Source organism: Esox lucius, chromosome 1 (genome assembly GCF_011004845.1).
Source record: "Esox lucius isolate fEsoLuc1 chromosome 1, fEsoLuc1.pri, whole genome shotgun sequence".
NCBI classification, from domain to species: Eukaryota; Metazoa; Chordata; class Actinopteri; order Esociformes; family Esocidae; genus Esox; species Esox lucius.
In genome coordinates, this window is record NC_047569.1 from 28546613 (window position 1) to 28556511 (window position 9899).

At 43.8% G+C, this 9899-nt stretch overlaps 1 protein-coding gene across 1 annotated transcript; it reads left to right on the plus strand.

Annotated features, from left to right (window-relative positions):
* Window positions 1-7421: 7421 nt before the first annotated feature.
* Window positions 7422-9741, plus strand: LOC117594512 (centrosomal protein of 164 kDa-like). Its single transcript, XM_034292347.1, has 4 exons — window positions 7422-7600; window positions 8030-8119; window positions 8253-8364; window positions 9403-9741. The coding sequence occupies exons 2-4, from the start codon at window positions 8035-8037 to the stop codon at window positions 9683-9685; spliced, it is 480 nt and encodes a 159-aa protein (XP_034148238.1). The 5' UTR covers window positions 7422-7600; window positions 8030-8034; the 3' UTR covers window positions 9686-9741.
* Window positions 9742-9899: the final 158 nt, after the last annotated feature.

Sequence of the window (9899 nt, forward strand, 5' to 3'; positions counted from 1 at the left end):
ATATACAACTCTCTCTTTAAGTTGTAACTGTTAAAACTTTGTGCACTATGTCAAACCCTGCAAACAAAAATACGTCGTTAAGACGTCCAGGACTCATCAGGGGGATTGTGTCATGAGCCCCAGGACGTCCTTAGGATGTTCCGTTTGCTTGAAAGAGTGTAATAAAATGTGCTTAGAGAGTGTGTGTTTGTATGCGTGTGGGAGGGAGGGAGGGAGGGAGGGATAGCGTTGGCTGGCTTGATTGAGATCATGATAAGACACATTGAGGGCATCAGGTCCAGGGCAATAAACCTCAATGTTGCAATCAATGTCCACTGGAACACGACGTTTCCATATCTAAGTATTGCCAGTCGTGTGTGAACGTGTGTGTGTGTGTGTGTGTGTGTGTGTCTGCTGCATGTTCCTTGGTGATTAATCGGCTAAAGGGTCATGTTTAGCTGACACTCGCACCTTCATCATCACTGGACTTTGTCACGGGGAAATCACATGTGAACGGAGGAGTTGGAGTTGTGTTTCGGGAGACAGGCCGGAGTCGTCTGACGTGTTCCAGTGTGTCACACAGATATTCATTGATCCTTTGCAAACTGATTAAAGTGGAATTAGTGGGATTAGTGGGGCCCCAAAGAATTTAGAGAGCCCTGAATGGTACAGGCCTGCAGAGCCCTGTGTTGTTATTCTAGTTGAAAAAACAGCACTCCGTGGTATGGAAACATGTACAGCGTGAACTCTAAATCCATTAAATTGGCTTTGTATTCATACTCTAAACCAGTGTGCTGAGAAAATATGTGAACTCCCAAGACCATGCATTTAAAAGAGTGCAGAAATGTGTGGAACAGGAAACAATCTGGAAAAAAAACTTCTTGGTCGAGGTTCCTATGCCCGCCAATACCTATTTGTGTTCAATAAATCTTTTTAAATTCAGGACAAGTTAGTTGAAGGGATGCTTGACTGTAAGCTCGGGCTATTGCAGTGCCTGTTGGAAGTTAAGATGGGGTCACGGCGGGTACAGTCACGCTTGCACTGCTGGCTCAGGCTCCCAAGGAATTGTCCACACAAATGCTTTTATTTCTTTTTGTTAATTATAAAAAATATAATCAATAATGCGATGTCATACGATGACTGCCCTCGTATCAATTCATAGCGAGAGATAGAGAGTGAAAGAGAGAGGGAGAGAGAGAGAGAGAGGGAAGTTGAGGAAGGTGGGAGAGCGAGAGAGGGGGAGAGAGAGTGAGGCAGAGAGAGGGAGAAAGTGGGGGTAGGGGGCTGGAGCGTAGAGCCGTCGTGAAGCACTCGTTGTATTTCAACATATGCCCGCTGTCCAGTCGCTGTAGATTTCTCTGCCCTTGACGATCTCAGCAGCCCCAGTCCAAATCATTCTGTATAATGAAGAGGAGGTGGTGAGGCGTTGAGATGGCTCTCTTTTGCATGCAACGCCTCATCCTGCCGGCTTCCATATTCTATTTAAATGTGCTTCAATTCCAGCCACTCTATTGTCAGTCACCATTCACTCTCAGCCCATTCAAATGGCCTCCCCCCATTCTCACTTCTTTTTACATTCGTCTTTTCACACTTCGTCCCCCCCCATCCCCGTGTCTTCCATTACCCCCATCCTTTCCCTCATTCAGGCTTTCATCCCTGGCTGCTTTGCTCCTCCCTCTCGGTGGAGCCCCATGGTTTTATTAGTGGCTGGAGACAAAACAACGTGTGTGATGGTTCTGTCTGCGGTCTATTGGCCTGGTCCAGTCTGCAGGGCACCCAGAGCGCCGGCTAGGACCGAGACTCGCTGTCTTTCTATGTGTTACCTGATGCAATAGTCATTCAAGGCGGAGAAACTGTGGTTATTTCTTAGAGTATAACGTTTCCTTGGTAGCCCATACAAAACGAAACCATTGCAATCCGCTGAAATAACATACTCTGCAGTGACTTTCCTCTCATTCCCAAGACTCTTGTTGACATGACGATACATTTTCCAACAAAGAAGACTTGAGACGCTAAATTATTTTGTGTGTAAACTTGCAGATATCAATAGCTCAGGACGCCACTTTCCCAAGTAGTGTGCGCCACATTTTTGATAGAGCCCCCGAGGACTAAAAAGTCTCCAGGACTTTTCACGCATCACTGCTGTGTCTTTTTTATGTAACCATTTGTTAATCTCCTAGTACCTTACAACAGTGCAAACTGAACTGGCTTTGTACTCGTAGTTAACTGAGGCTCAGAGTATGTTTACTGGGGCATTTATCTGCCTTTACGTGGTCATGTTAGGATTGTTTTTTTTGGCATGGATGTCAGACTGTCACAGAAACACAGGACGATTAGAACTCCATTCTGTATTACAGATGTAAAATCCTAATTTGAGACAGTTTGCTACAACAGGAAAACTATCTTGCTGCAACAGGAATTGTAAAGTGATTATTTCATATTATTCAATAAATTTTCTGTTATGGCAAATCAGGTCCGTCAACAAAAGGAATCATCAAATTAGGATGCAGCATCTGTAGCTGTGCTGACCAGTGAATGATGTCCACCGAGTGTTATCTTAACAACCTTTGAGACTGCTATCATTGCACTGCATTTTTAAATCTATATCCTGAGAGAGGCGGCTATTTAGATTACTGAGCCATTATGACTTCATCAAAATAATTTACAAATTTACTGGAACAAATATTCAGTTGAGTATTTCATGATAGGATACGGTATTTGATTACATTTACGAAATGATAATGTCAGACCTAACTAGGCCTAAAGTCGGGGCTATTTTCACAGTGTCATACTGCATTGGGTATAATCGCCATCTGCTGTAAATACTTATTCGGCCAATCATTACTTCACTCGTCTTAGTTCAAAGGTCAAGTTGTTTGGTCTGCTCCTTCAGCTGTCCCTGTGATTGAGCATTGCTTGGAACCAGCAGGGGAGGTTTTTCACAAGAAATGACCGCAGGGCAGAATGCCGGCCCCTTCCTCCTTAGTGACTGATCTTTGCTGTGTCGCAACCATACGTCTGTCAGAGGCCAGGTGGGAGAGATTTGAATTCCCCTGTATACTGTATGTTTATCGGTGTGGAGAGATTAGACGCAGACCATCCAAACAGCACTCAGATAACCTCTTGAGGATGTTGCCCTGGCAAAATGGAGACTTCAGGGTGAAATAGGGTTGCATACGAAGGCACTAAGGGGTGGTTTTGTTCCACAAACAAAACGTTTCTGTTGCCAAGCCGAGTGAATACACCCCGAGCCACCACATAAAACATATGTGGAGTGTGAATAAGGACACTGTGGTGACAACCTGGCCTCCAACACTTCACAGTGGGGCTGACGTATCTCCAGCTGAGGTTCACTGTCTCGAATTTATGGTTGCTAATCAGCGGTCCAACTATTAAGTCCTTTGTAAGCCACTCAGCATTAAAGCAAAATCTCCCTTCCCGATACATGCATTGATCGTAAAAGTAATTTGTGATTTTCTCACTTTCTCAAAGTGTAAGAACTCAAAAATGCCACAAGTCACATTTCTAAACGGGGTTGTGTGTTTAGCAGTGTTATTGTCCATTAAGTTCCAAGGCCTGTGCTTATGTATTAAAGCTTGTCACTACTGGGAATAGAGGGGCATTCACCTAGGACCCAGGCCAAGCCTCCTCCTACACAATACCCAATACAGAACACAGAGTTGAAGCATTGCCCATGTCAGGGTCCAAATTCACCAGTGCCAAGTTCATAGATGCCACTGTCCTGCAAAGAACTGGCAAACTTTATCACACATCTTAAACTGTAACATTGACTGTTGTTATTTATAAGGCTTCAGATTTGGCAGACACTAAATTAGGGATTTGCTGAAAAAACCAAGGGAGGGTTAACATTAAAATAAACAGAGTTTTTTCTACAGCCATTAAATAAATATGCCTACACAAACCTAACCAGTCTCGCCAACTGGGTTTTAGGTTCTCATGCCGTCTAATTGATATGCCAGGAGCTTCACAATTTTGGGCCTCGTAAAGCAGACACATTTTCAGCAGTTAGCCTACTGTTTTCTCCCAGACTTTAACATGCTTTAAACAACCATAAAACTATATATTTCAACATTTTATTTTTCATTTTATTATGCAACTTAAGATTTCTTATGTCAAATTTAAAGCATTTTACAAATATTATAAACATGTTTTACTATGATTACAATCTTTGAGACATCTCAACAATAGAAGATGGACAATAATGCTCCCAGTCCATAAGAACATTTCATCTTGGATTAATTGGTTGTTACAATGACTAAATTGAGAAGATTCCATTATGTTTTTATGACTTCACTTTATTTTAATTATTTTGTATAATCAATAGCATGTGGTAATTTTCAAAGCTCTTAGTACAAAACTCTGAACTCATCACACTTGTAACACAGCTGCAGTATAGTCTAACATTCCACCACTGATTGTGCTTTCTTTTGGCTTGTAAACATCTTTCACCACAAGATCATTGATCCAACCAAAAGGTGTTTGCAAAAAACAATGAGTTAAGAACAATGGTTAAGTCATCAAACCGAAACATAATGCAATCCCCTCAATTTAATCATTGTAACAAAGAGTTAATCCAAAAACTAATAATTACATGTTTCAAAATGACTCTTTAAAGTGCTGAATGTAAACTGGTAGAGTAATCACCGTGTTTTCATATTAGTCCAAATATTTACGGTCCACTACCCATTCATAAATTCAGTCCCATAATCAAAAGTGTATTAATCAATGAAGACATCTTCTATCACAGGGGTATTCAAATCTTACCCTACGAGGGCCGAAGCCTGCTGGTTTTCTGTTCTACCTCATTATTAACTGGACCCACCTGGTGTCTTAAGTCTGAATAAGTCCCTGATTAGAGGGTTGCAATGAAAAAATGGAGTGAAACTGGCTTCAATAACCCTGTTCTATCATCAATATTATATTCCTTACCTTTACTGCAATAGAGAAGAAAATCCTATCAAATGTATGCATGTACTTTGTATTAACATCATGTATTTCAATGTGAAATTCATTTCTAGACGGAACATTGGTTATTTGAGTTTGTGTTCTACTCAGTCAATGTAAAATGTGTCTAAATGTTGTTATTTTGTTAAAGGCACTTTTGATGATCTGTTTTGTTTTTGATTGTGTAAAAAATCTCCACATTCTTCAGAAAAAGTATCAAAGTGATAAACAAAACAGTAAAATATGTTATAATAGAGATTCTATGCACGCTAAATTATATTGAAGACGCTAATCTCCAAAAATACATCTAATACTGGGGACAAACCATACGTATACACACACCTTATTTAGTCTGTACATTTTGCTGCCTCTTTGACAGCAACAACCGTGAACAACACTCTTAACATCTTAATGGTAATCAAGTTCATTTGATTGTGAACTCAAACCTTGTCTGCAATGTTTTCCGAATATTTCAGTTTGGACAGACACTGGACTATTCGATAAAACAGATCTACAGTACATTCAAGTCATTCAGCGGACACTGTATTGGCCTGCCGTGAGAAAATGTGCTCACAGCCCTACCATTTCAGGCACCGGGCTCTTAACAGTTGAACAACAGAAGACCAAGTCCTGCAAACCTACAGCCCGTGGAACCCGTTGCCCTATTCAGGCCGAAGAGGAAAAGTGGAAGCCACATTGTATGCTAGACTTTCCGCGTCGATACCTGGGTGTTTGTATGGAAATCGTCTTCCAGTTAACGGAAGGGCAGCCGCAATAGCATAACATTGTTTGTGTGCAGCATTTTTGCGCAAATTCTCTGCGGCCTTGGCCAAACGCTGCATAATGGGTAATTAGTTCGTGGTCTGCAGCTTTACGTGGAGCGCGTCGTAAAATTGGCTGGTGAAAAAGGGTTATGATGATGGCACACAGAAGCATCCTTCACATTGTCAGTCCTCCCCTGGTCAGTCGTCAGCCCTACCCTGGTCAGTCGTCAGCCCTACCCTGGTCAGTCGTCAGCCCTACCCTGGTCAGTCGTCAGCCCTACCCTGGTCAATCGTCAGCCCTACCCTGGTCAATCATAAGTCCTCCCCTGGTCAATCGTCAGTCCTCCCCTGGTCAATCATTAACCCTCCCCTTGTCAATCATCAGTCCTCCCCTGGTCAATCGTCAGCCCTACCCTGGTCAGTCGTCAGTCCTCCCCTGGTCAATCATCAGTCCTACCCTGGTCAATCGTCAGCCCTACCCTGGTCAATCGTTAACCCTCCCCTTGTCAATCATCAGTCCTCCCCTGGTCAATCGTCAGTCCTCCCCTGGTCAATCGTCAGTCCTCCCCTAGTCAATAGCCAGCCCCCTTGACAAAGGGAGGACTGACGATTGACTGGAGGAGGACTGACGATTGACCAGAGGAGGACTAAAGCTTAAACAGGGTGTTGTTTGACCAGGCGAGAGCGGATACTTGACCAAGGGAGGGGTGACGTTTGACTGGGGGTGGGGTGATGACTGAGTAGGAGGAAGAACTGAGTTTCTGGGGAGGAAAGATAATGTTCCTAATATGGATGCTGTAACTGCGATAAAATGCGATGGTCGAGGTCTCTGCTAAGCAGCAAAACCAGATTGGTCACTGATTGATTGCTGCCACCCTATGGTAGATAAATGTGCTGCGCTACAATCAGCATCCTGTAGCAACAATTCGATATTTTAGTTATTTTAGTTTATCATTAGGCTTTGTGCTTTTGAAAAGGTCTGATTCATGGATTCACAGAGACCAACATGCCTAATGCACTTGCAGAAATTGATTTAATGTGTTGTGATGGGACTGGACAGTCGGGTCAGACAGTACAAGCAATTGGACTGCACTGGGGCCAACTGCCATGGAGAGGCCCACATGGACTCAAGAGTCAAGATGTGCAGCCCCCTAGATAAATGCAGACAAGACAACGTATGCTGGGATCCGTAATTATCTACAGAAGGGGTCCTGCATGCCGAGGCCACCAGATGTTATGTAGACAGGGCCCTTCCTGCTCAACTAAATACTGGCATTGCAGACAGGCTCCTGCGTGCAATTGGACACCTTTTCTACAGATGTTCACATTGTGCATTGAAAGCGTATTTTTGCCTAAACATAAACTGCACAGCATATCCACATTGCGCTGGGCTACTCGACCTAAACGCCGGATCATATGTACATTTTGCCTTGAGTGCCTGGTGAAACTTTTTTTTAGAAAGGTGTCCATGATGATAGAGGTACGCTCACTGATATAACTCTGTCCTTGCTATAAAGAGATTACTTGCTGTAATGGGATTATACGGTACACTGTACCGAACAGTGTAACAATTTGAGGGGCGGTGATAACGTCCAATGAGAGGTGTTCTCTGTAGCACTTTTGACCAATCTACCGCGAGATGTCTAGTGGTAGGCGGGCCATTAGTGGTTGCTAGGGGTGTTAGAACCGGAAACCGACTAAAGCGTCCCTAGATCCTGGGAGCTCCGTCATCAGCGGATTCAGTGTTGATATCTGTTGTTGTTTATTTTGATAGCTAGCACGACCAGTGCAGTTGTTTTCCTAATTTGTGATCGAAAATGTTGTTAACAATCGCTCTTGATTGTTTGGAATGATCTTGTCCTTTTTTGGGACAGGAGAAAACCTGTAATTTGGTAGGTAAATCATACGTTCTTTGTCGAAGTGGAAGTTTCTAGCTAGCTATGCTAGCAACTAGCTATCTGACGTCAAAAGTACTTATGGTTTTGATGCGCTAGCTAACGTAGCTAATCGTTTTCCACTGTGATGTGACCCTACTCTTTCGTCTACATCGCCCAGCTATGTAACAATTTAGCCAAGGGAGTTAATAACGTTACCTAGCTAGCTAAACATGTTTCATTGTAGCTACAGTGCACGTTGACATTACTGTACTCGCTAGAATATCTTCATAGTTAGCTAGCTAGATGGACAATTATCTTACTTCCAGTATGTATAGATGTACAATAGTAGATGTCCAATGTCATTCATTTAAACAATGAGTTAAAGTATCTAGCTAGGTTTGAAATTATACAAATGTTACATTCTTCAACCCCCCCTCCCCATAGTAACCATGACAACAGCCGCTGCTCTACAGATTGGAGATCAGCTGATCCTGGAAGAGGACTATGATGAGAACTATATCCCCTCTGAACAAGGTAGTCAGGAAAAACAGAGACACATCGCAAAACCAAGTGATGCTCTGTTTTCATGGGAGTCTCGCTTAGTTTGGCTGTGAGACAAGACATGTTACGTTACCCATAGAGATTCCCAATTGCTTTCTTTCATCAGAGATCCACGAGTACGCAAGAGAGATTGGCATTGATCCCGACAGGGAGCCGGAGCTCCTCTGGCTGGCCAGGGAAGGCATTGTGGCCCCACTGCCTCCTGAATGGAAACCATGGTAAGCAGACAGGCCTCCGCCGCCCTACCAGAGATGGAGTCTGAACCTGGTGTCATCGTTCAGGTGTCATCACTGATGCCTGTGGAAGTTTTCACTGAATAAGACATTTGAAGCCACACCAAAGGTTTTCCCACTAACAGCCCCTCAGGGTCTGCGTGTATTTAAACCACAAAACAAAACTGTGCTCACCTGAATGGTGAATTTATGTGGACGGTGAACATATCTGCTGACTGCTGAAGCTCTTTTGGCTAATCCCACATTGACATACATAAAAGTATGTTCTGTATTTACAGTGTTGTTCACTATTACGTTTCAATAAAAGGACAGATAACGTATAGAGACTTCACATGAACACTAATCAAACAGAGCTGGTCCTACTAGCATGTGCTGCTACACAGGCAGCCCAATTCAGATATTTGTTTCACTAAGTGTCTTGACCAATCAGATCAGACCTGTCATTATCTGATGTGATTGTTCGAAATAGGACCGAAAGACCGATTTCAGCGGCGTGTGTAGTCATTGCTGCTGTCAGCCTTCTCTGGCATGGTTTAGCCATGTCTTCGCTGTGTTCTCCACAGTTTTCATTAACATTACATTTGTACATTGAAGTCATTTAGCAGACACTCTCATCCGGAGCACCTTACACTGGTGAGCGCACCCCTTTTCATACTTGTGGAGATTATTGTGCTTACCTGGTGTGTCAAGCACAACATTTAGTAAGTGAGCTTTGCAGGACATAGGACATTGACTCCATCTCTGGCCCTTAGTAACAACAGCTGTAGATCGCCTAGTATTCCCTGACAAACCTACAATCTACCTGTTAAAAGCAAGGGATCCCAGCATTCTCCACATCGTTCTTCGTCTTAAAGTCTTCCCTATTGTAGCTGGGCTAGTTCAGTCAGTGGTTTCTCATGTGTCAGTGTCATGCCTGTTTTAATGCTCACTGGTCTCTTCTCCCTTTTCTGGGCTCTGAGGTGCTGAAGTGACCCCCTCCTCTCCCCCCTCCTCTCCCCCCTCCTCTCCCCCCTCCTCTCGCAGTCAGGACGTGACGGGGGACGTGTACTACTTCAACTTCTCCTCGGGCCAGTCCACCTGGGACCACCCCTGTGATGAGCAATACCGCAGCCTGGTGAAGCAGGAGCGCGAACGGACCGGCGCCCAGCCCCGCGGGCCCCCCGCCACTGCCGCTAAAAAGGAGAAGAAGAAGAAGAAAGACAAGAAGGAGAAGAAGAAGGAGAAAAAGAAGGAGAAAGACCCAGAGCTCCTGAAGCCACCAGGAGTGAGTGGGCCTGTTTATGTTATTAACACAATGACACAGTGACTCATAGATACCTTGGCACATTGTATTTCCGCTGTGTGTAGATACCTGGAGCTCCAAGTCATGTCCAAGCAGCACAACTGTTCCACCTGGCCACTGAGGCACAGCAGGGAAGTAAATAGTAGGAAGTGAAGGAAGCACAAGGATGATGCCATCAGAGTGGCTTTGCTGAATGGTCCAGAACACACACATTCATTGGTCATTAACAGACACACAT

Coding starts and splice junctions, on each gene's coding strand:
- LOC117594512 (XM_034292347.1), top strand. CDS start 8,035: ATGACAACAGCCGCTGCTCTACAGATTGGAGATCAGCTGATCCTGGAA. Junction 8,120..8,252: donor CTATATCCCCTCTGAACAAG/GTAGTCAGGAAA, acceptor TTCTTTCATCAG/AGATCCACGAGTACGCAAGA. Junction 8,365..9,402: donor CCTCCTGAATGGAAACCATG/GTAAGCAGACAG, acceptor CTCCTCTCGCAG/TCAGGACGTGACGGGGGACG.